General features: G+C 40.3%; 1 protein-coding gene across 10 annotated transcripts in view; it reads right to left on the reverse strand.

Annotated features, from left to right (window-relative positions):
- The window catches only part of KIF1B (kinesin family member 1B), a 95307-nt gene that overhangs the window by 54811 nt on the left and 13554 nt on the right, over window positions 1–26942 (reverse strand). For 3 of the 10 annotated variants that reach the window (XM_057431707.1, XM_057431684.1, XM_057431718.1), the window contains exons 3-15: window positions 18345–18421; window positions 15209–15388; window positions 13260–13325; window positions 11487–11665; window positions 10615–10726; window positions 9559–9636; window positions 9249–9314; window positions 7151–7226; window positions 6798–6876; window positions 6132–6274; window positions 2394–2527; window positions 946–1025; window positions 323–398 (exon numbers count right to left, since the gene is read on the reverse strand). In XM_057431707.1, the coding sequence (XP_057287690.1) occupies window positions 323–398; window positions 946–1025; window positions 2394–2527; window positions 6132–6274; window positions 6798–6876; window positions 7151–7226; window positions 9249–9314; window positions 9559–9636; window positions 10615–10726; window positions 11487–11665; window positions 13260–13325; window positions 15209–15388; window positions 18345–18421 (1346 nt within the window). Of the gene's footprint in view, window positions 1–322; window positions 399–945; window positions 1026–2393; window positions 2606–4949; window positions 4992–6131; window positions 6275–6797; window positions 6877–7150; window positions 7227–8508; window positions 8527–9248; window positions 9315–9558; window positions 9637–10614; window positions 10727–11486; window positions 11666–13259; window positions 13326–15208; window positions 15389–18344; window positions 18422–26942 lie in introns of all 10 variants that reach the window. The other 7 variants (XM_057431690.1, XM_057431633.1, XM_057431699.1 and 4 more) reach the window with 5 other exon arrangements.

Here is a 26942-nt window from a genome sequence, read left to right on the forward strand (position 1 = left end):
ATGACTAATTAAAGCTACCACAGGCAATTCTGCAGCTCCCTAAAAGCATTAAGTACTGTGTTGCATCACTTGCATGAGGAAGTGTCCAACTTCATTATTATAGGTAAAATAACCCTTGGAGTGTTTTGAGAGATTCTAACACTAAACCTATTTCCACAAAGACATTTTAAAATGAACTTGATCCTAAGGGTCCAAACCTCACTTATGTGCTTCTTACATGAATACACACATCCTTATGTGAGTGGCAATCCCTCATCACCCTCTCCTTCCAGACTGTTCAGCCCTTCAGGGACATGGTGCAATAGTTATCAATTTTCTCTACCTTTTTAGGTGAAAAGACTCCCAGTGTTCCTCCATCTTCCCGAATGGCAACTCCCATTTCTGCCAACAATGCCTCCCTGAGAAAGAAAAGAAAGATATTTACCATATTTTAGGCTTCTTAGACAAAATGAGTGCTAATGAAAGCCACATTAGACCTTCAACCAGCCTATCCAGTGACCACAGAGCAAGAACTGTCACCACCTCGTAACACAATAGGGCAAGTTTCTAAACTTTGCCCTAGAATTTATAGGCCTGCAGAATGGCAACAGCAAAAATGTTGGAGGTTTAATAGCATTTTAGGGCAATAATATATGACAAGCTAAGTATAATTTTTGGAATGTAAGAGAATGTTGAAAGGGAGATAGAAGAAACCCAGATTCCATGCTGCTTCACAGCAGAAGCCAATGTAGCAGTAGCCAATGTTACCTGATTTACATCAGTAAACACACTTTCGGGAACGTAGGAAAAATACATGGCTATCAGCATTGCCCCTACAGTCAGCAGAATTATCTCTAAGCACTATTGTGCTGTTCCACTGCTTTTGAACAGAATAACATCCTCCATTTTCCACACTTCTCTGTCTTCTAGGGACCATCCACATCTACAGCACTTCCGATGCCTGACCTTTCCATCCTAATGGCCTCAGTTTTCCTCAGCTTCTCTTCCCATGTTTCATTCAGCTCTGCAATGATCTTCTCAGATTCCTGTGTGAAAATCCCAGAAGGCTCGTTACAATTCCTCTCAAAGTTCTTTCCAGAGTACACAAAGCAGTTAAAGCTTGTGCTCAGTTCTAGACCTCAGATTTATTCCGGGTATCAAAGCTATTCTCAGTACTTCAAACCCCTAAATTGTCTCCTCTTTAAAAGGGTAAACAGATTTCAAAGCAAGCAGAGATGAAAAGACAACGTCCTGCCTAACCACAGTCAGATTTTGATTTCAACCACCTCATTTTTTTCCCTTTCCCCCACCTTTTTTTATATTCTCTCTTCCCCCCCCACCCCCTTTTTAATTTAAATCTGATTTACAGACATCATTCAGTAACTGGATGCCAAAGCACTGCAGAGACCACACTGTTATTTCCACGGCAACAGCGGCTTTCCAATCGGAAAGGGATATGCAGTGTGTGTCCCAGCCCATTCCAATCCCTGTGGCAGCGTTTCATGGACAAGACATGAGAATGAAGCAGAGATTCAACACGGCCAGCTCTCCCCACTCATCCACCCATGGAGACCAGGGGGAGAGCTTTCATAAAAATCAAGAAATACTTCACTGTAATGCACTTTTGATGCGGTTCAATTCTATGCAGAACTGGGACAAGGCTGCTATTGTCTGGGTACAGCATGCTATTCTGTGTGCTTCACATTTTAATCTGTGGGGGCTGGGTGAACACAACAGTGGCAGGATTATTCTTCCTTGTTCCTTTCAACTTGGGGGTAATTTGGTTTTCTGAAAGCTGAGGGCATTTGCTAGGCAGACTTTGTCCACACTAGTGCTGACCAGGCCTCCTGAAGTCTATACTTATGACCACATTTCCCATAATTACCACAGCATCAGAGGACTTGTAAACACAAATCAAGACTTTCATTTATAATTTACTTGTACCTCCAGACTACAATTAAACTTAAGCAATTCTAACAAGAAAGGCTGTGCATGAACACAGCTTCTAGCCCACCACAGTTAAGTGCCCTTTTAAAGGTGCAAGTGGGTTTCAGACAGCTTCCTACAGGAGCAGTAGCATACTTGATTTATTTATGAAGGAAAGTTCCCCAGGTTCACTGCTATTTAGCCTTGGACAAGGGGTAACGGGTTAAAACTTAAACAGGGGAAGTTTAGATTGGATCTAAGGAGGAAGTTCTTTACTGTAAGGGTGGTGAGGCACTGGAATGGGTTGCCCAGGGAAGTTGTGAATGCTCCATCCCTGGTGGTGTTTAAGGCCAGGCTGGACAGAGCCTTGGGTGCCATGGTTTAGTGTGAGGTGTCCCTGCCCATGGCAGGGGGTTGGAACTGGATGATCTTAAGGTTCTTTCCACCCCTAACTATTCTATGATTCTATGATCTACAACAATACCTACCTTCAAACGTTCAATTGCCTCTTCTCCTCCAGGTGTCGACATGATTCTTTCCTGTATACTGGACACAGATGTTATGCCCACCTGACTACTGAGAGAGCAGGAGGATGGAGATGCAGTGAGAGACCCCATGGAGGCTGTGGAAAAATTGCCAGGACGTTGATTCTCGGAGGCTAGCAAGTATCTATGTTTATTGTTCTGAAAATCTTTCAAATCTGGGAGAAAGACACACAGACAGAGGGAAGGCAGGAAGATGGGGAACAGGAAAATAGGAAGAAGGAAGGAAGAGGAAAAAGGAAAGGAAGGAAACACCAGTGTAAGAGGAAAGCATTTAAGCAGCAACAAGTTTTGTAATTTTTAGATGGCAGTTCTGAAACAAATCTTTTAATATTAGTATCCATAATATGGGTAACTCAGTTCAGACCCTGAGGACTACCAGTAAGGACCATCATAGACCATTTTGATCAAAAAAAGCTTGAAAAAAAGTAATTTACACACTTGTCAATAAATAATCCATCCTATTCCCAACTAAACACTAAACTGAGCACCACACAGCTCAGACCAGGAGCAGAGATTCAGGGATATTCTCAACTCAGCAAAACATTCACTTCTGGACTCCTTTAATCTAAAGTCATGACTAAGTAAATGTTTGTCACAGGAGTGGTTCTGCTGCTGAACCACCCAGGCCACAAAGAGCTACCCCTCCTTACGTTCTCACAGAGGAGTATGTAAATCACCTTCAGTCCATGATGGGGAGAACAGAACACAAGTCCATAACAGCATCATTATGTTACTTCTTAACCCTCCTTATCTGAAAAATGGAAAGCTAAGACACCTGATCAGTGAAATATCTCATAAGGTTCTCGTACTTCAGATGGTGCTTTAAAGCTTTTTGGTCTTAGTCGATATGAGGAAGGCCTTAAAAATCCCCAAAACTTAGTAAGGCAGCTTTTGTAGCCTGAAAACCTGGAGGTCTGAAAGATGCCTCCTTGAAAGACTGAAAACAAGGAAAAGGTAAATGACTGATCTAGGAACAAGTATCCAAAGGCAACTTATTTTAATCAAACTTGGTTTCTCAGCTATGTCTGTAAACCATACCCTCAGAATAACCACACACACCCCCAAAAACATCTTCTAACTTGGAAATACCAGACAACTAAACAGCTCAGTTTTAACAATTTTGATAGCTTTAAATGCTATTAAAAAAATCCTTTAAAATAAGTATCCTTAGGAAAGAAACAGCTCAAATCAGACCTTGCAAGTTATAAACAAGGGCTTCACATTTACAAAAATGAGATGCTTGCCCAGACATTGCATAGATTTCCATGTCCTCCTACATCTCCTCTACTCTTCCCCTGGACAATTCTGCTATTGTCAGCCTTATGCCCTAGTTCACTCCACATTCAACCTGCTGTTTCAGCCTCATAAAACATGACTGCATCAAGTCAGTTTGAAAACCACCATCTGCAAATACAGGAAGCAGGGGTGGGAGTTTACCAGAAGAAAAGCAGGTTAAGGAAAGGGAATGCCATCGGGATGAGGAAAGCAGGCATGAGAGAGCAGGGAGGATGAAGTCTCGAGAGGCCAACAGACACATGCACCCCTGAAGATAAAAGAAGTGGCACTTGCAAAAGCTTTCAGTTGCCGTGACCATAGGGAACCAAAAACCCTCAACATCATGCACGCTTCTCCTGGAGGCTGCAGCTTTCACACAGATGACATATGCACACGCTGGAAGCAGCACCAGAATGTAAGACAAGGCCAAGATGAGTCTTTACACCACCAGTAGCTTTAATTCTAGGAAATTTCAGACAGATCTCTTCCAGTTTATACTATCTGAGTGAGGGTGAAGAAAACTGACTGAAAGAGTTTAAAAAGCCCACCAACCCCTAATCCGCATACATTTCTCCTGCAACAGACTAGGTATATTTCCCTTTTCCAGAAGCAAACAGTAGAACATAAATTAAATGCTATTTGCTGACTTTTTTAACCCTGTTCAGTTAATCATCTGCAACCAAGTATTTGAGCTCAAATAAGTGACTTTCATAAGGTGCTCATGTTTTCAAAGAGACCATATAAATAAACAAATCTCTGTCTCCAGGAGGAACTGGTAACATTTCCTCTTGAAATAGATATATTTATATATCAATAGATGTATTTCAAACAAACCCTTCTAGGTGGAAAAGAGATGCTGAAAGGCCAGAAGCTAAGTGTGTGGAAGCTGTTTCAACTAACTTCAGAAAGAGTTCAGAAAATGATTTTCCAGTTCCAATCTAAACTGCTGGCTGTCATGAAAACAGACTAAAGAACTAGTACTCTCCTTTCTATATCCTGCCAGAAAGAAAGCAATGAACATATGTTGTATTTGAAACACTGCACTTCTGTTTGACTGTCGACTCAACCTAAGAATGCTGGTTAAGCTAGTTTCCATGAACGGGCACTGCATTCCACAGTGAGTGTTCTGTCTGGGATTTCCCCGTGAGAAATGCTGGCATGCAAAGCTCAGTTAAAAGCTGATCCAGAGAAAGCAGGTTAAAAAGAGAACCACACAATACACACATTTGCCTCCACTTCCAGAGTATTCATCTCCCATTGGATCAACTGAAAGGAAGCAGGAGGGAAAACACAAGAAGGATCAAAATTGAAGGTTCACTAGGACACAGGAAGGGAAGAAAATACTACTTGGTATTTAAAGAAACAAAATACAATTTTCAATAACACAGGTATTTTTCCAGTTTTGATTTAGAACCAAAAAACACAGACTGCACCAATCACATCACCGCTTGCATTGCATTGCCTTCCGGCCCCATTCTCTTGAAAACAACCAAACAAAAAGGTAAATACATGTTACACATCTTTAAGCCGTCTGTGACTCAGTTAGGACTTCTGCTTCACCGGCAAATAAGCTCTGACAAATCAGAATCCAGTGCAACATTCCCATTTTTTAAAGTCAAAGAATCTTCTAATCCACTGGAAAACATTCTGTGCTTTTATGGGCACTTCCTTCCCTAGGAATTAAACCATTGTTCATAATAGAGAAGAACATATCAGCCTAAATTTTGGTTTATTTGCTTTGTTTGGAATGAGGACAAGGAAAGAATTCAGGCACAAATGTGTTCTGGTGCTTTAAGAGGTTGCTGGCAAAGCAAACCAGCACAAGATTGCTCTGCCAACCTAACTCAAAATCTCGCCCCAAAAGAATTCATTATTTATTCACAAGCAGCTGTTTCATAGCTGGTTATTTTGAGATGACAAATGGTTTGTCACTCAGGACATTGTCTAACAGGAATTAGTCATCGTTTTCTTTTCTGAGCAAGGAGGGCACTGAAGCCAGGTATCAACTAATAACCTTAACCCTTTAAGGAGGAAGATGCTTTCTTTCTTAGCATGAAATTAAGCTTCTATCCTCCTTTTATTGGCAGCCAGACAAAAAACCCTCCATAACACATCAGGGCAACTCCTGAATGTGTAAGTTCTATTACACAAAATCTGTTCTACAGTAACAGAAAACTCAATTTCCATGTTTTTCCTTGAGAGTTTGAAGGTGGCCTCTCTAGACAATCCTAGGATGGACTGCTTAAAGACAGAACATGCTACCATTTCTAAAACCCTGTTCAAATTTAACATCAGCACCTACATTTAACTCCCTTGTTTTAAACCCCTTTGTCTCACAGGCCCAGCACTCCCTCCTCGGTAAGACAGACCAACCTCACAATGGTAGGGTCTGTTTAATCCACTTACTGTCAATAATATCTCCCAGCCCTTGGGCACGCAGGAGATCCTTAAGCCTTGTCACCTCCTCCTTCAGCTCACGCACCAGCTTGGCATTGGGATCTTCATTGATAACAGCATTGCATTTAATCTGTTTTGCACGATCTGCATACCTGCAACCGGACCAAACCAGTGAAACCTTACAATGAGAATGTAAGCGCTTATATGCAATGCAGGTATGCAGCAATAGAGAAGACATTTAGCTGCAGCTGTATGTCAGAAAAGAATCCTGGGTTACATTAAGCCATGCATTTGAATTCATATTTAATACAGGGTATTGCTCCAAAAAGTCCTACTCAAGACAGATCAACAATATGTACAACAGACAGTAGATTTTTCTTTCTCTCTTTATTCATTGCTTTGAACCCTCAGCTTGACCAGTGTGCTTAATTTTAGGGACCACACTGGAAAAGAACACACAAACACAAGAAGATGAGTTTGATTTTTCAAGTTAAGAGTAGGCAATAAACGCCTAGCTCCCTGTTCACACAAAATAGATCAGAGTAATTGAATTTTTGTATTGAGTCATCTTCCCTACAGATGTTCTTGAAGCATAATAACCCAAAAATCTGAGGATAGAATGTGGCTATTAGAGCTAACAGCTACTTGTAACCATCTCAGGTAAAAAGAAAGTACCTTAAAGTGCTCAAAGTTTCATCATAGTTTATGTCTGCTGGACTCAAAGCAGCAACCATCGCAGTTCTGGAGTTACCACCTACAATAAACAAGTAAGATTTCAGATGAAACTACAGTATTCATCAACAGTATTTTCAATAAATTACAGAACCCAACTATATTCTACATTCTAAGGAACATACCAAAAACCATAGCAAAGAGCTGTAACTTTAACCAAAGTTAGAACTATATTACTGAGATTTGATTAGCAAAATGATTTAACTTCATACTTGATACAAATATAAGTGAGTTAAAAGCAGTCAGAACATGGAATGAGAATTTTTTTCCTTACTGGCACAGGAAATCAGCCATACCTAGATTTTCTCGAAGAAGCCATGTTAGCACAGAATCCCTGTATGGTATAAAGTCTGTCTTCTTCTTTTTTTTACTCTACAAAGAAAAGAACACACCACTGAAAAAACAGACATCAAAAGGAAAATTAAAGACACAAAAAATCATAGAACAGATATTAAAAGAACCGTGACAGCATCCACATAAGCTATCTGAACAGAGGGATGGCCCATCCTCAGTTGTACAAGTGATTATGAGACAAGATGCAACATATTCAGACATCTAACATGATGATAAGCAGTCCAGAGAATTCCCTTGATGCACTACCTTCAAAAAGGTTTGCCTGTGCATGAAGGATATCCTCCTGACATTTAAGTTGTGTGTTTTAACACCATTCCGAGACAATTTAGGCAGTAAATTGTTCAGGGGAAGATCCATTTGTCCTTTGCTAGAAAAGTTACAGCTTTCAAGAGCAGTCAAAAATCTATTACAGGAGATTGCACAGCTACAGAGATACAGGTGTACAAGGCATATGACCTAAGTGTATCTACTTAGATACCCAAGTACTTGATCCCCAAATCACTAGTGACAGATTAGAACTTCCGCACAAGAGAGGAGGGCTTTCTCAGCACCTTTGGCAGACTTCCCCAGCTTCTCTATTTGATCTAAATGAAACAATGATTAACTCCAAAAGCTCTATAACAGAATGGGAGACTTGGGTCATTTGTTTACTTGCACAAATAGTTAACAGGCGAGCATCTTGCTTCAAGAGATGCAACAAGTTTAATTCTACCCAACATTCAACACAGGATATGGCTTTGCAATAAAAGGCCTGATTATCATTTGTGTGAAACTCCTCTTAACACTCAAGAGGTGCTTAAAATGTGTTAGTCTTGCAATAGTTCTACTGTCCCTTACCAAAGGTGAGTAACCCTACAACAGATGAGTAAAATTACAAAGGGCTCTCAAGCATCAGATGCTAAAGCTGAAAACTAGAATTGACACATCACCTACAATCCATCATATGGGGTAAAGAAAAAAGCATGGAGAGAAGAATTATGAAAGCAAAGATGAAGTTATCCATATGAGAAATAAATATTCCCAAGGTAAATCACCAAATCAGGAGCAGGAACGCAATAAAAGAATATTCCTAAATACATACTTAAATGTGCACTTTTCATTACTTTATCCCCAACCTTAGAACATCTTTAAATTATAGTACTGATAATTTTCAGGCTTCATAACTACAATTTAGAGTCACAGAAATTTCTCAAGGATCTGACATAAAATATCCCTGCTCTTTGATTCCCAAACTGAAGAGAATAAAATCTTACTCTCAGGCAAAACAAGACAATACCCACTACTACTCAGACCATCATACCTTGCTGGTGCAGTTATCCTAAGTTGAAAGCATTAAAGAAAGAGGAAGAAAATACAAGATGAGCTTCTTAACAGAGGTTTATACAGAATTGCCATGTTAGCTTGGATAGTGTTTGCTTTTCTTGAGAAGCCCAATGAATGAGAAGAGTTTTCATAACAAAAAGACAAATCTAAAAAGCACTTAAGTATACTCAACCTGCCCAAGTTGTTGAGAACTCACTTTGAAAAGAAACAGCAGTTTAGGCTTTTTTAATAGCAGTTGACTATAAAAAAACACAAGTATTCTTCTGAACCTACAACACTGTGTTCAACATATGCTCACTCAACTCAACAGATTATTAAGTCTTGCCATTGAAAAAAAGCCAGTGATAATCAACTCTATTGCTAAAATGTTTAATAACAAACCTGCAGTTAGTTTTCTAAACTTATTCTTTCAAATAAACTGCTCTACAAAACGAAAAGCTTGCTACTTGAACGTGTCTTCTACATAAACAATAGCTTCTTCTGCAAGGCTTCCTCACAGCTAAATAAACCAATGCTTCAACCTATCAACAAAGCTTCTACCAGCCTGCATGACATTCACAGAATACTACCAACACTATTCATCCACCAAAATACACACAGCTAATTTGGCTCAGAATGCTAAGCCAAGAACATGAATGATTCTGCTGCACAGTTTTTACTGTCTCAGTTTTACAAGGTTTGAATAGGTCATTGCAGGTCACTAAATGCTGTACTTACCACTTCAGCCAGTGCTGAAATAACTTTGCCCAGAGTTGTGAGAGACTTGTTTATATTTGCTCCTTCCTGGGGAAAGAAAATCCAGTATTATATAGTAATTAGAATTGTTCAGCCATGAACCTCTGCAGGCTAAACAAGCCAAATCAAACCCATCATCAGAGAGGAGAAAAAGTCTTAAGTTTTGCAACAATTTTTTTCCATACTTATAATAGCAATTGTTTCTTTTCTTCATTATTTGTCATGTGAAGAGCCCACATGAAGCTTATGCAGCCACTTCCCTTTCTTCCCCCCAACACTGATGGCCCAATACCTTTAATCGGGTTCCTTTGGCACCAGTTGAATCAGCTCGCTCACTCCCAGCTAGATCCACAAGGCTAATCTTGCTGACCTGAGGAGAGAAAGCACATCAATGATGAGAATTAGCTCTTGGTGAGCTGAAGAACAAAACTTTGAAGAATTCTATAGCATGAGAATAACTCTATTGTCTAAAGAAACCACCACAGTGTACTTAAAACTACAGTCAAAGTTTTCACAAGCTATTAGCTTGATGCTGTTATCTTATGGATCAGAGGTGTCCGGGATTATACTCTAGTTTAAGTACCAGTATACCCCTCTACCTATAAAGAGAGAATGAGGTCTTGCATGAACAGAGTTGAACAAAAGTCAAAACTACTGCTGACAGCACAAGAATCTCTTAAGAAGGGAAACTTCATGTTTCATCCTGCCTCTAAAAACATCAACAACAATGCACTGGCCTATCTAAACTGACCGGATGCCAGTTAATGATAGTTTTACAGGACGTGGTGTCTTCAATACATCATTTTTTTCAGATCTGTCCACAATAGGCAGTTCAGAAACATGAACATTACCTGTATTTCAGCTACTTCTGCATGCAGCTTCTATTTCACAGTAACACCAGGCAGAAAAAACTATCCCATGCTAAACAGTGTGCCTCCTTTTAACATGCAAATTCCAACAAGTGCCTAAGTCTCACTCATTCCAATCCCTGTGCCCACAGAAAAGAACTAAGGAGGCAAAGATTGCACTGAGAAGCAAAACCACAGAAAGTTTTTGGAACAAGACTGGAAAATATTAACTTCCTTTATTTCCTATATCCCTCCCCACAGAATCTAGTCCTTAAGGCCGTATTTCCCTACATCTCTATACTCTCATCCTGCACATATTCTCCATTTATATGTTTTTAGAATTAACATTCAAACAAAAACCCCATAAGGAATAAGACACACAGCCTTAAACAGAACATCAGAATACCCAATTAATTCTCATTTTATCATCATACTGCCAATAAGTCACTGCAAGGAAGATTTGTGAAAAACAATCAGAAAGCCACTTATTTGTAACATACCTTCTCTGTGGAAAGATTAGTTTCTGTGTCATGTTTCTTCTGAGTAAAGACAATTGTGAACACAGCATGAGAGCGGCTGCTGGTTTCATTCATGTTGGTAGCTGCCACAGTCCTAAAATATGAACAGATATAGACATGTTTAGGAAACAGTAGCCTCTGTGCTCTAAGTACAACTACCTGCAGGGCTGAAAGCAGCTGGGGAGGAATGAGACCAAGAGGCTGTATAGTTTATGTTCTGCCCTGGTAACCAAGACAAAGCCACCTTGAATGTTACTAACAAACCCTGTGATTTTTCACTCCTGAATTACTCCCTTCTTCACCACAGCTTAAAGAGAGCTTCCTCAATCTGTGTACTCAGTTATCTACTTCACACTCAAGCACCCAAGAAAACACAAGCAGCATTACATCAATCTTTCCCACACACTGTTAAATGGAGCCTACAGCTGTCATGAAAACAATACTAATGAACCAGAACTGAAAGCTAAAATGGCAACTTAAGTCCTGGCCACTTGACTGAAAGAGGAGACTGCGTTCACATGTGTATTTATACCAATATAGTGATAGAGTACACAACAAAGGCAGAACTAAAAGCCAATATAATTATCTACATACCTCATTTCAACCCATTACAAGCTTTAAATATCTATACAGTGATTTGCAGCGCTGTTTCCCCACACAAATCAATTTCAGCCTTTTAACAACATTGATCAGTGCACATTTCAGCAGTACTCCTCAGCTTGAGGAGTATAACAGTCTTCCTGAGCCTCTTCCAGAAGTGCCAATGCATCACAGAAGATATTTTAGATTTGCTGCTATATGCCATATATCCCCACAACAGAGATAAAAATATACAGTGTGCTCTCATCACTAACCTGGCTTTGTTCCCAGCATCCATGAGGTCAGCAATGTCTGTGTAAGATGTGACTGCTAACTTGGACAGATCTTCCACATATGGTCCAAGCAGAGGATGTTCTCGCACCCGCAAATTGCCTTTGTTCTTCGGGTTCAACAAGTCTCTGACTCTCTCACAGTAAATCTCCATGTAACTCACCTGAAAACAGGAATTTGCATGGGCAATTTAGTGTTTCCTAAGGCTTCCTCTGCAAGCAGCCCTGCGGCACTTTGGAGTGCCACTGGTAGAAACTCCCCCAGTCCATTACAGGACTGCTGTAGGTGAGTGTCTCAGTTCATTTAACAGATTGAGACAATGGCAGAAGGGAAGAAAAGCCACTACTCTCATGCCTCAGATCTCCAACATAAGCTGCAGGACTCACATTCATGTACAGATCCCTCAACCATTTCAAAAAGCACTGGTGTTTAATTAAAAATTATACACTTGAGTCCAGACTCATCTTAACAGCTTTAATATGACACAGCAGCAAAACTGTCTTTGTAAAGAGGCAAACAAGACAGATGGTAGGAGGAATCTGCTTACAAGGAATCTCTCTTATGAGCCTCCAAAGCAAACTTAAGAAGGGAAAAAGAACTAATTTCTTTATATGCAGAAGCAACTTTTGACTCTAAGCTATCCCCACATCCTGCTGTATTCCTGAGTCATCAGTACAATCATTCAAACTATGGTAATCTGGAATCTGCACCCTTTGAAATAAATTATAAAACTTCTTTAATTCTTTAATTTCTATTTTTCTTGTGGCACTAGGCTTATCCCAGTCCAACAGGTACTTGGTAGCTGCAGCAGTGAAGATGTTAAATATTGAAAGAGACAGGAAGTTATTTACTTTCATCCTGTGGAAAGATTACAGATGCAAACTCAATCTCTAAATTTAGGGATTTAGAGATTAAAGATCTCGTTTTGTGTAAGTGCGGATAAATGAATTCTATACCCAAAACAGATCACAACACGCTATTTATACATTTCCATCACTATTCCTGACTCCTTTTTCTGCTCATTTGTCAGATGTTTGTTCCTTTGGATTTCCATTATAAGAGACTATTTCTCTCTCTCACATGCACAAATCTATTCTTAGAGACATAATGAGAACAAGAAATAAGTCCGAAATAGTAAAAACATCAGGAAAATGTGGGAATCTTCTCATACACAAATCCTAAGCCTCATATTCCTATGGTATTCAAGCAATAAGTCATCAAATGTTAATGAAATACAATTAAATGAAGTGTTAAAATGGACAGATTCAGGGCCACAGAACTAGTAATTTTCCAGTTCTGTAATTTAGAAGCAGCAGTGATTGGAGTTCCCATTTCTTAATAATAATCACATTTGAATTCTACCAGCTTTTCGTTCTTCTTCATAGCCTGCAACATATTTGCATGTCAAGCCATTAACACTGATTTGGGGGGGGGGGGGGGAAGCCCAGTTAAAGACAGGAAAATTTTTCTCTGTAAACCAACCCTACTAACAGATGGCAGGTAAGACTGCGCTATGCAAACACGTCCTGTGGGGAAATAGGGTATAAATTACGACTGTAACAATTGGCAAGGAAACAAAAAGTCCCAGACAGGGTTTTACTACATTTGCCTCAAACATGAAACAGAAAAGACACAAAGCTTAAAATAAGATGAAATTAAAAAACCCACAGCATCTTAATCCAACATCAATAATGCAGCACCCACGCTCAGTTTGATGTCCAGCACACAGATACTCTTTGATCCCTCACCATACTCACCTCTACAGAATATGACATTTCCTCATTGCTGTTGTCATTGATTTTCTCAAACAGTTCTTCACACAGCTGGAAAGAGATTAAACCTGAGTCAGAAATTAGTCTTACCTGACTGGTAACAAGTAACTACTATGACATGTCATTAAATTGGCTTTAGATGGAAGGCAGAGGAAGAGAAAGAACTTGTTACAGTAACCACATACAGCTTCCCAACTCTACATCACTATCATTCAACCTTATTTTATATAGTAGCTCAACAACTGTTTTAGGTTTAACCAACACTGTTATTCTGTACTATAAAATAGAAAAAGCCTGTAACAACTGAAATGGGAAGCACTAATTTTAGAAAGGAATTATTAAAATCCCGAGTCCTTTCCTAGTCTCATAAAAACAGATCTGTTTATTTAGTGTGCTGAGGCTCCAGGATTCAGATTTAAATCAACAGGCAGAAACTACTTCAAGATTTGTTAACAGTATCTTCATATGAAGGATGCTTTAAGCAGTCTACTGCTTCAAGAGTGCTTGTCTACAAGTAACTGAAATGAAACACCTAAAATTGTGATAAAGGAAGAAAAGATGAACAGCGGGCAAGCCACAGATACCCATTTGTAGACTGTAAAGCATGGGTACAAAGAGGAATAAGAGTAGAAAGAGGTTTCTGGAACAGATTTCTACAAGCCATTGTATGAAAAATAGATTATGGAGAATATAGGCAATTTGGAAAGTACAAACTCTGAAGTATTCAGTCAACACATGGCTGAAGTACTGAAGCTCCGCACTAGGGACTGGCAGACAGGGAACTTTTGTCAACACCTAAGAATTTAATGTCAACAACCTATATTACTTCCATCATGACTGTGCTGTACCTTCTGTGTATGTGAGAACAGATTCAACAAGGTCTCCCTCAACAGACAGTTCATTTTGTACCTTTATGGGAAGGCTTCCTGGTTAAGTTGGAGGAAAATCATTTTGGCTTAAAACTATAGTAGATAACAGGAGCATTATTCAATCCACAGGAGCATTATTAAGTTAGAGGATTTTTAGGACAATATTTAGTTCGTATCTATTTGAAGTTTTGTAAAAACAAATAGGAATGCCAAGATTACAACAAAACATTTGAGCATGAAGCTGTTGTCACAGATTTTCAGCTCATTTCACCTGTTACACTGTAAATAAAGACACTGCTTAATAAAACCAAAATGGTTAGATGCAAGAATTCTGTCCTTCACCATGTTGCCTCTTCCAATGTTATTTTAAGCTAATCATCAGAACACTTGCAACCTATTTCAGGACTTATGCTCATGCTATTAACAAGAAAACAACACTCTGTGTCCTCTATTTCACACCTGTGGCATGGGGCCAATGTCTCCTGCAAACCTGCAGCAGAATGAGGACTCAAGCTGTTCAGCATATTTGTTTATCAAAACTGAAACCCAACCTCAGGTTTCTATTTTGGGAATGGAGGAACACACTATCTTCCAATGAACCTGCTTCACTGTCAGCACCTATATGCTGGGGAAGGCCTGAACAAGTGCCACACAACATACAGTTATAGGATACTACATTACAAAGTATTTCTTGTGGGGGAATCTCAAAACGTTTTCATACATTTTTCTTACCAAGATGCATTACTCGGTTTTTAGCTTTGGGAAACTTGTTTCAACAAAATGTTCCTGGCATGATGATCAGTAATGCTACCTTTTGAATACAAAGTGTTAAGTGCTGTCCCAGCTGAAGTCAGAGAAGAAACCCAGTGAACCAGACATCTTGATTTGCTAGTTTGCTGGCAAAGTGGAGAAACTGGATGGATATAAAATATACAGAGATTGCTTTCACTTCAGAATAAGCTATTTTTCTCTGTTAACTGGTATTGCAATATAAGAACAGTGCACCAGCAAGCATGTGCCTGAACATACTATAAAGCCAAATCTCCTTTCTGGATTCTGTTTTACCTGGGGGATTATGCCTGCTTGGCTCTCCTCCTGCTTGCCCATCATTGTGTAAGATTTCCCAGCTCCAGTTTGTCCATAGGCAAAAATGCACACATTGTAGCCCTCAAAGGCATGCAGCAACATCTCCTTCCCAATATCATTGTATACACGGCTCTGAGATGCAAAGCAGGGATCTTCAGGCTGGAAAGACATGAAAACAGCATAAACATAGTCTTATCCTATCATTCAAGTAACATTTCAAAACGCAACTGGGTTTTGTTTCCTACTTTTTTTCCTTTGTGGGTCAATCCCTTAGGAAGAAGCAAATACACACAAATGTGCATATTTCTGCACACAGCTTTTTCCCAAGGCAGTACCAGCTGGAGAAGGACGACAATGCAGGAGCACTCCATCAATGCTGAGGAAACAATCTGCACAAAGAAACCGAGCTCTTCTGTTTTGTGAGCATTGTTGACACTATTGGAAAAGTTTTGAGCAAGATCACTGACAAATGAGATTCAGGGTGTCTGGGAGGAGGGAGTCGGAGGGAGAAAACCAAAAGTAGAGTTCAGAGAGTCAATACACATGAATAAAGGACTGAGAGCTACAAAAAAAACCCCACTGTGGCTGGCCTTGACAAGGGCTCTGAAGGGTAGCAGAGGGAAAAGAGAAGAAAGTTGCTTGGGTTTGTTTGGTTGTTGGGCTTTTTCAGATTGAGTGTAAAGAAACCATTAAAATGACTAAGGTTTTCCTGCAGCTGCCTGATCCCACCGTCTAATCCAATGCAGTTTTCTATTTACAACCTCACTGGTGACTACAGAATCCCTAAGTATGTCAAACACATTATTTCACATTAGCAAGTAGCTGAACCAGAGAAGGACAATGGATTAGAACACTCTTCTATGGCTAAACTCAACAATAAAACTGAAACATATTAAAAAGAAGCTATTTTAAAGCAACTCAGCCCAGCGATAAATGAAATCTCTTGCAGATGCACCCAGTGATAGAAATCTGTATCAGGACAAAGCAAGTTATCACATTCAAACACTCAACTGAAAAGTTTGTTATGTTTTGAAAAGAGGCAATGAAAAGAAATCACAAGCTAAAGATGACAATAAGAACACACTTGCCAGATCTTAAGACAAATACAGAACTGGTTTAAAGCAATGCTTCGTGAATGACAAAAATAAATTCTCTATTTTTTAAATAGTGTGTTTCAGGCACAGTATGGATCAGACACCAATATCCAGACACTAGAGGAAACCCAAGGTGCAGCTCCAGGCATGGTTTAAGACACAAAACACTGGCAGAAAGCTGGATTCAGTGTCTATGCCCATTTTTCTCATGTCTTGATGATTTAGGAGAGCCCTTGATAAATATACTTGAAAAAATGACCATGCTAATGATTATCTACACAGGTGTTTTATGTTGCATGAACCAGAAGAGATAACGTAATACTGAAACTTGATTTTGCAGGACTATGTCACTACATTGTGACTACATTGTTCTTAATCCAGGAGCAATCCCAGGCACAGCTACAGGTTGGGCGGAGAAGAGATTCAGAGCAACCCTGTGGAGAAGGACTTGGGGATGTTGGTTGATGAGAAAATGAACATGAGCAGGCAGTGTGCACTTGCAGCCCAGAAAGCAACCATATCCTGGGCTGCATCAAAGGAGCGTGACCAGCAGGTCCAAGGAGGTGATCCTGCCCCTCTACTCTGCTCTTGTGAGGCCTCACTTGGAGCATTGTGTGCAGTTCTGGTGTCCTCAACATAAAAAGGACATGGAACTGTTGGAACAAGTCCAGAGGAGGCCACGAGGATGATCAGGGACTGGAGCACCTCCTGTATGAAGACAGGCTGAGGAAGTTGGGGCTGTTCAGCCTGGAGAAGAGAAGCTGCGTGGAGACCTCAGAGCAGCCTTCCAGTATCTGAAGGGGGGCTATAGGGATGCTGGGGAGGGACTCTTCATTAGGGACTGTAGTGACAGGACAAGGGGTAATGGGTTAAAACTTAAGCAGGGGAAGTTTAGATTGGATCTAAGGAGGAAATTCTTTCCTGTTAGGGTGGTGCGGCACTGGAATGGGTTGCCCAGGGAGGTTGTGAATGCTCCATCCCTGGCAGTGCTCAAGACCAGGTTGGATAAGGCCTTGGGTGATATGGTTTAGTGTGAGGTGTCCCTGCCCATGGCAGGGGGTTGGAACTGGATGATCTTAAGGTCCTTTCCAACCCTAACTATTCTATGATTCACTCTCTTCCTGAAATGCTGAGGTTTACTACTACTTTTTCCTGAAATCAGGACAAATTTAGCTGTGCCAACATTCTAATGCTGGGATAAAGATTTTATCAGACCACTTTTCTTTGATGCTGCTTATCTGCTAATTTTCAGCAATTAAGTTCATAATGTTCTAACTGATCCTGTGATCTACTTGCATGGCTGCTCTGGAAGATTCAGCAGAAGAGCTGCACAAATCCAAGTTTTTCATCATGAAAACAATCTTAGTGGCCACAGATCCGCTCAGAAATATTAAGTCTTGTTTGCAGCATCCATGTTACTAAAATTAGAGAAATTAATTATCCCTTCTTTCTATATCTTTTGAGAAAATAAGGCAGGGGAGGGGTAGATGGCAGAACAACACAGTTCTGCTGCAGAACAATTGCTGGAAGTCAGCGAGCCCTCAGCACCAATTCGCAGGAGGGTGGGGCAGAGGAGCTGGATGAGGGTTCATTGCTTTTGCAGCTATCAAAACACAGATCACTACTCTGCCTTTTCCAGACACGACAAGGGAATCCAGATCACATCTCACCTTGAACTGTAAGAACTTAAGCAACTTTCACTTGTCTAAGGGCAAAGCTGAACTGACTGTGGTTCCCACACATCCTTCAAGAACAGAACATTCTTGGGGAATATTTGCAGTAACCTTTCAAATATTTACAACTTGTTGTGGAACTTCAGGAGTGCAGCTTTCTGCTCTCTCCCAAACAGGGCAGGATCACATACAACAACAAGCTTTTAACCTGAATGAGGATGAGACAATGCAGAAACATCTGACAGGGATAGCATGATCAGAGGAGAATGTAGTTAAGGCAGTCAACAACCCACACCCCCACCACCCCAAAAAAAAAAGAACAACACACCCCCATGCAAAAGAACTTACCGATGTGTGGGACCAGTAAGAGTAGTCAAAGCTGAAGGACTTTGGTGCTTCCTTAGGATTCTTTGGATTGATAATACCTACATGAAACAAAACGCAAGCTTTTAGCTAAGCTGACATTTAGGATCATGATTAATGAGCTTGCTGAGCCTTAACTTGATCTGCAGAACTTGAGTATTCACAGAATAGCCACATTTGAAATAAGTCAAGGAGGAAAAATAAAATCCTAGAAGGAATGATGCTGACTTTTTTAATAGCCCTGTAGGGATAGGACAAGCAAAAATAGTTCTAAACTGACAAAGGGGAGATTTAGATTAGGTATTAGGAAGAAATTATTCCCTGTGAGGGTGCCCAGAGAAGCTGTGGCTGCCCCATCCCTGGCAGTGTCCAAGGCCAGGTTGGACACAGACGCTTGGAGCAAGCTGCTCTAGTGGAAGGTGTCCCTGCCCATGGAAGAGGTTGGAACTCGATGAGCTTTAAGATCCCTTCCAACCCAAACCATTCCAAAAGCATTTACAGCAGCACAACTCAAGTCTATGATGAAATACATGTTAAACAGTACACAAGCTCACTGCAGAATTATTTTCCTGAAGAAGCTCAGTAGTTTCAGGGCATGGAAGAAGACATGAAAAAACTGCATCTACAGACATTTCAGGGATTATGTGCATAGTTTACTTCGATGTTCTTTTATATGCACAAAGCCTACAGACAGATTGTTAACAGGACTGATATTAATTGAACCAACTGTATTACTCATAAAGGTTCTTGTTATACATAGCCACTTAATCCCACAAAGACTCCATAGCAATTTGTGTACATTTCCTCTTTGAACTTCATATATGATGGCCCTATGAAATTCACACACACAAAACAAAGCCAGAATGAAAACATTTGTGTATAGTTGCTATGTTACAGCCTTTGCAAGTCCCATTCACAAAGCTGACCTCCAAGGGCCTTTTCAGCTCTTGCAATCCTTGACTTCATTTTCTTTCCAAGGAACTTTTACATAAGAAACTAAGAATCTTCAGCTGAGTGAACTCAAACACTTTGCAAATACCAGCATGAACATGCTTTGCAAAAACCCGTTTTCATGCCAGCACATCTGTAAACTTTATACTCTCTTCCTTTTCTCAGATCCTTCTATTTCTTCAATGTATGACCCCTACATGTGCATTTCCCACAATTAATGACAGCTCTTCCAGATACCTTTAGGTTGTTGCTTTGGGTTTATTTCTTTCCCAGCAACAAAACAGCTTCCTACACCTTTGCCGGGGAAGGGGGGTAATACACAATGGATTCAGCTGTCATTTTAAAGGGCATGCACAATCTCTGTAGTTTCTGTATTTCAAGGAGGGTAATTTATAAGCACAGCTCTTGCTGCAGCAGTGAATTTCTACTCCTTTCTTCTTTTCAGTCTTACAGTGCTGGAAATACTTACGTCTATTATTTCCAGCAGTTGTTTTCAACACCATCTGTGTAAGGATGGACTGTAAAAAGACATACTCCTGAGGGTACCAAAATTAGATGACCCACCATAGATTTACACATACCCTTCTGCATCTGAAGCAGCAATCTGACTTTGGGGGTGATATGATTATGTGCAAACAAAAAACTACAAAGAAAGAAGCTATACAAACGTAGTGACAGTCTTCCTTGGGTAGATTTACATCACGATACCAATCATCCTAAACAAAGGAAGCTTATTTCTCCCATACCCATGCCGGTTAGGCTATGCTTTGGGAGACTGGGGCTCCTCCCTCTCCTCCTGTGACATGTACCAATAATACAACACCCACATCTCTTATCATTTCAACCATGAACTTAACGTTATGTTTCACCAAAATCTCTGAAAATGTGGTTACGGATTAAACTAAATCACTCCTCTACCAGATGCTGTGTCCCCGAGCAGGGCTGTTGTCCAAGATTACAGTGTAGAGGAAAGATCACCGGATTGCAAATAGCAACAGTTGCTACTCTACTTCTTGTGAGTAACTCCATTTCGCTTGGTTGCACCTTGTGCTGACATTCTTGCCTTATGAAAGCTGACAGACATGTAAAGCCAATGAATAATATGCCTTGCACTAGTACAGTATCAAATGGCAAAAATGCTTGTCGGTTTGACTAGCAACATGGGCATCAACACATAACAAACTGGTAACCTAAGCAATCAGGTATGGCTTTAGGTTCCCTTTAGCAGTTCTGACCAAATAGCAGCACATCTGCAGCATGCACTATTAAACCTGTTCTGAAGTTAAAGTGAACTAATAACCACCCCAAAAGACAACTGTCCTGCCCTCCTTTCAATGTATTCCAGACTGCTACAATTCGACAACTTCTCCATTATTTAAGATCACAGCTCTGAGAGGGAAGGAAGAAATAATGCCTTGTTACTGGAAGTTCCTACCCAGAAAAGCAGCACAAACAAAACCCAACGCCTGCATTAGTTCAATGTAACAACCTCTGGGGGTGAAGATTACTTTCTTCAATTGTTTTTGGCTGTAAGTTCAAGGGAAAGTAGTCTAACTATCAAAAGCAGCAACAAGTAGAACCCATTCCTATGTACTAGAACCTATTCCGATGTACTATATTACACAGTCCCAAGCAGATAACATAGAAGTGTATTGCCAGCACCTCTCCTGACAATATACATTCTGTGGCTTATTCTCAACAGCAAAAGATTTTAACTTGAACTCTTCGTGTCTCTTGGGAGGCAAGTCATGGCTAAGGAAAGAGAGGAGCAACTACCTGTATTGGTACATTGCTACCTGTACTGGTACATTGCTACCTGTATTGGTACATTGCTACCTGTACTGGTACATTGCTACCTGTACTGGTACATTGCATTTGCAACATTGCTCTGGAAATGACAAACTCACAGCCTGGCAAACTGTGAAGGCAATCAAGACAGCCAGAAGCCTAGTTAAAACTTTGCTGACCAAGAAATACAGTTTAACCACAATCTGAAAACATGCATTGGTTACCCCCATACATCACATCAGTGCAGTTTTACTTTAAGATGCAAATGGAATCACAAAAGAGAGCTTTGAGCTCACTTATTTACCTCCTGGCACAATTGATTTGTCTCCTCTTAGAAGCAGCAATGAAACAGCAAGTATTCATCAGGGGTTTGCTTTCCACTTTCGTATTGTTGTTTACAAGCAAAAAGGACATTTCTCTTGGTCAAGGCAAAGCTGCACTTAGTCTCTCCAAGGAAACAAGAGTTAAACTGCCTTCTAAGATTCTACAGTGTCAGAAACAGAACAAGCAGCACAAATTTCAGTATTAGTCAAAACCAAGAAGGAAAGCAAAGAAGCCAAATGTTTCATCAGAAGAATAGCCAGCTTTTCCACTCAGCTCGCTGTGAATAAAGGCACACTGACCACCCATGAAAGTCAGATCTCTGACTATGCAACAGGCTTAGTGCCTGGCAAGGCACTACAAGCTTCCTGTTAAAGCTTTATCCTGCTTGCTTCAAGGTTAAATTTGATCCAGCACATTTGTGAAGGGTGAAGGTCAGGCTCTGTGATTTATGGAATCCACTCTGCCCCATTTTCTTTTTATACCATTTATTATTATTATTATTTTCTCCTCCACACTGAACTCCACGTCCAGCTCACTATTTTGAAAACTACTTTCTAGGATGCATGTTTTTGCAAAGCCTATCTAGAGAATCGTATCAGGAAAGGGAGTTTAACGTGCAAGAAGGCAGCTCTGTCAGAGGTGGGGAATGCAGCTGCCTGGCCAAAACCTTTCACTGCAGCAGGAGTGGGTCAGAGAAAACCTCCTGGCTGCCAGGAACTCTGCATGCTGCCCCTCACTACTATGACCCAGCCACAGCCTTTTCACTCAGCTGCTACTCCAAGCCTGAAGTCTGTTTATCGCCATTCCTGTCTCTTACAGAGTCTACATCCTTCATTTTCAGAATCATTGGTTTAACAGAATTCTCACTCTGTCTACAAATCAACCCAGCAGAGTTGACTGAGTGAGAAGATACAAGATCATGACCTCAGTGGATTTCAATCAGCCTGAAACCCTCTTAGTTTGGAACACTGAGCACCAAATGAGTATGCACTAGCATCAGTCATGTCTGATGCAGTCTGAGTTTGAACCAATTGAGCAGATATACAATAATGTGAGATAAGACACCTGAAAGAAGGTGGTGAGGCAGCTGAGAAACCAGGAATTCAAGCCGAAGTAATGGACCTAACTTGAAGGTGTGCACCGCACCAAGCATCTTCTTTGGAGGGACAAGCGATCCATGAAATCTAGCTATGTTGAAAGGAAGCTAAGGGATACTTCTGAAGAAACTGAAAGACTTGTTATAGCACAGGTAAGCTTTATCCTAAAAGCTCATATGATATATTGGAAAAAGAAAAAAGGAATGATGATACAGAAATCAGATTGAGTGGGCAACTCTGACTCTATGTACCAAATTATTCAGCAAGCTGTGCTTTCAGTTGAACAAGGAAACAAATAGAATCTTAGAAGAGGACTGTTTCCAAAGTCTCCAAAATGAGTAAGAATGCAAAAACCTTTTCAGTTATTCTTGTTTGGTTTTTAAGTCATGCAAGGCCAAGATTAGTGAATCATGAACTAGGTCATCATCTATCTCCTTTCACCACACAGACTCCCTGCATGGTTGGTAAGCTAATGGTTTAATTACAGAGCCTGAGGAAATGAGAAAGGCAATAAGGCAGCCAATCACAGCAGGAACACATTAATGGCCTTTTTATCTTACAGAATAAATTTGTTTATCTGCTATTTCAAAGGTCCAATGTGGCAATTAACTCTTCTGTTTGCAAACTGACACTAAAGCTTTGTGCCCCAGCTATAATTAGTTACCATCAACATGGCACTGTAGCAACTATGAATGTTGGAGTTAGCCTCAGCAGCCAGTTTCCAACAGAACTCAATCCCTTTTTCAGGCCCTTTACTTCACCAAGAGCCAACTTCTTAGGTCATGTGAAATCCTTCAGCATCCAACAAGTTCAGTTTTCTGCATCAAACAGGAACTGGAAGGGGTATTTTACAAAATCACCTTCTCCCACATCACTGCTATACTGAAAAAGGTTACACATGTAACTCCAGCATGGAAAAGATGAACCAAGTTGAAGATACTTTTCCTACTACAGTTTCTAAAACTCCTCAGGGATCTAAAGCAGCAAACACAGTTTGGGGTACTGTCCATCATTTACCTCTGGAATGGAAGGCTGAGAAAAAGGCATGGGAATATCCATGTTTTTAAAATATACAATTGTTGATCTGGTCGAGGGGATAAATGCCCATGTTATTCCTTTTCTTGATTTTTGAATTTCCAGAAATTTTGAATATGCTTCACCTTAAGATGTAACACTTGTATCAGTTTTCTACTTTGGCAAACAGACCAAGTAGAAGTAATTACATATCATAAATCAATATAAAATTCACATAAAAGCAACTGTGTGAACAGCTATGTAGCATTACCATTTCCTTTGAAGCAGTTTAATACCCAGTGCCAACCCAACCTAGAGACACAGCTTGCAGTTTAAAAGCTTGTTTGTCCTTACAGTTACATAGTAAGCCACACAGAGCTGCTTCACACCACCTGAGGTACCTCTAAGCAGGAGTAATCCATGTACTCTCTGAAGCTCAAATAATTTAAACTATTCTTTTTAGCCTCTTAGCTGTATAAGTTCAGTAAGGGGGTTGATACCTGTAACCACAAACAGGTGAGGTTTATGTATAACTTGGTAAGGAAACCAAGTGTTTTAAAACAAAGTTCTTCACACCAAATAATCTGATTTTGTATCATTACATAAGACTCACATACTTGTATAGAAGTATATAGTAGGAGCAGTACAGCCTAATAAAAGATAAGGGGAAAGCAGGAGCACAATCAATGAAGGGGTTCTAATTTTAGATGTGCTGTATCAACAGTAACAAACCAAACTCCGCAAAACCTTTGGATTTTAACATGCCCTTAAACAGGCAACTTCATTTCCTGGCATAAGGTACTTCCACAGTCCATCCTACTTGTTCCTTAATTAACATTTTTCATAGCATCCACCATCTGCTTTATCAGCTAGCACAGAAATAACAGACACTTTCAACCTTTCCAGTCGATGACATCAAATTCATTGCTAGTCTTTAATCTTAGCAAACTGTTAGCAAACTTTGAAAGACCACTTCCCTACCGAAACAGGAACCATTTATTTTGTAGTATCTATCATTTTGCACTCCTATTGGCATTTGGGACCTCTAACTTTTTTACAATCCAATCTTGATTTGTTGAAGTTGGAATTCAAAAAGCACACATTTCATATGCATTTCATTTTACAATTACAACCAGAGTATGGGGCACAACTGATGCAAATTTATAGTCTTCTAGGATACTTGAAGTAGCATTCTCTGTCTTCTCACCCCTTCCTAAACACATACACAACACATTCCCACTTCAAGCCTTCCGTTCTGCGCTTATATTTCCATTCTCCATTAAAACTAACCAAGTAAACAAACAGTGGGAAACCTACAGAGAAGGAAAATGCAAGCAAATGCAGCCAAGATCAGCCCCCTCATTCCATTCCTATCTACTCAGCCACATAAATATTTTTGCAGGCACAAAGAATGACCAAGACTACTTCTTAACCGGTTCAATCTCCTGACGGATTATGACACTGAATTTGCAGACCAAACCTAATCTGTTTTCATCCCAGTCAGCACTGCTCCTCAGGATGTCACTAATGCAGGTCAGAAGTTACCTGCAGTTCACTATCTGGGGATACAAGCTCTTGGAATAGAGACAGAGCACAAAGCACACAAGGGGTAAGAACTGAAATGATTCTCTTATCCCTCACTGCATTTAAAATCACATCACTAGATTCAACAGCTCCACCTCTGTTAGCAATCAGAGTCATGTTACAGGGCATTCTGCCATCAGACATGCCACACATTAGTCACTGTAGGGTGCTCCAGTGAAGAACTGGCTAACTGCAGTTTGCCCTTCAGATAAACACCAGCAGACAGAATTAACTTGTACTAAATCCTGGGATTAGCTGATATACAGCCTGTGCTGGAGTGGGGAGGGAAAGGCAGACTGATAGATTAATATTAAAAGAACAAACACACAAAAAACCCACCAAACAAAAAACCTACCAACTGCCAATCAGATAAACACCAAATAACAATGGCAAAAGTCAGGTATGCAACTGGAGAAACTAAACTTCCAGCATTTGTGCAATCAGCCTTCTTTCTGTCATTCACATTTTCCGTTCCCACCTCGCTACCACATCTGTCAGCGCCCAAGGCACAAAGCCTCTTTAATTTCCAAAATGAAATAACATTAGGTTTCATCACACGGAAGACGCTTCACACCAGCCTCAGTAATTCTCCCAGTGGCAGCAATAACCTACACAGAGCACACATTTCTACCAGATATGAAGAGAATAGCTAGAAAAAAATGCCCTGTCCTGTCTTTGCTTTTGTTCTCATTGGTAAATAAATAGGCAGAAAATTTCCAAGCCCATGCTAGTCTAGACAGAACTCTGGAAGGGGTAACATTTGGGAAAATAAATACCAAATCATTCACTTCTGTACCTTCTTCAAACTCTATTTGAATCAATATAAGCAGTAGTTTCATTTTACAATGTCTGAACAATCAATTTAACCAACATAAAAGATGTGAGGCCTTCAGAATGGACTCCAAAGGACCAAATCAACATTAAATAGACAGCCTCTTAAAAAGTACAGGTCTGGAAAATATATCTGCGCCATGTGTAGACTGGAATGACAACAATGAGAACATGTTCGTTACCGAGAGCAGGGTGGAGCAGGCATTCTTTATTTGCTGGAACGTGAATAACACCCCAAAGACACATTTAATACAGGCTTCTTTCCTAGGCACAGGTTGCCATGAGATATACAGCTATACTGTTTTTACAGGACACTTTCAGGGTTGTTATTATAAGAGATAAATGAAGGGAAATGGACACTTCCAGCTTGTAAAGCAGTGCCTGCTTTTCAAAGCATTGTTTGCATTTTTCAAATCATTAAAAGGGAAGGAAACCAAGTAGAAGCTAAGAACAGCTCATTTGGAATTCAACCGGATTCTCTCCCCACCGCGGAATTTCAACCCCGGACTGGGAGAAAGGTTGGATGGGGGAGGGAGTTCGGCTCAATAGAACCAGCACACAGCAAATACTTGCTCACAGAAGCTGCTAGAAAGCTGCTCTCATCCTCAGCTGCTCTTGCAGATCCAAGTGCTATAAATACCAGCTCTACAGCTGGTGTTCTTGGAGAACTGCATGCCAGCAGGCTTTGCACCAAGCAGGAGCGAGCCGAACCATACTGTTCTACCTATTTGAAAAGCCGAACCAAAACCATTCCCAAACTTCCATTGTCAACTGATAACCTGAAAACATCCTGCTCCAGAAGATGCATATCAGGTCTATATATGTAGCTGGCTTAGCACTGGGAGCTGAGCAGAATCCTTCCCTCCTATGTTTTCTGCTTCAAGCCAGATAAAACATTCACCCCCTGCTACCCCTTAACTACATGTCTAATAGCCAATGGCCTCCTCCAAAGGCCGTTTTAACCTTCAGACACATGCTGGCACTACATTAAGTA

Source organism: Pezoporus wallicus, unplaced genomic scaffold (genome assembly GCF_028554395.1).
Source record: "Pezoporus wallicus isolate ANWC-B61680 ecotype Strahan unplaced genomic scaffold, APGP_CSIRO_Pwel_v1 contig_8006, whole genome shotgun sequence".
NCBI lineage: Eukaryota > Metazoa > Chordata > Aves > Psittaciformes > Psittacidae > Pezoporus > Pezoporus wallicus.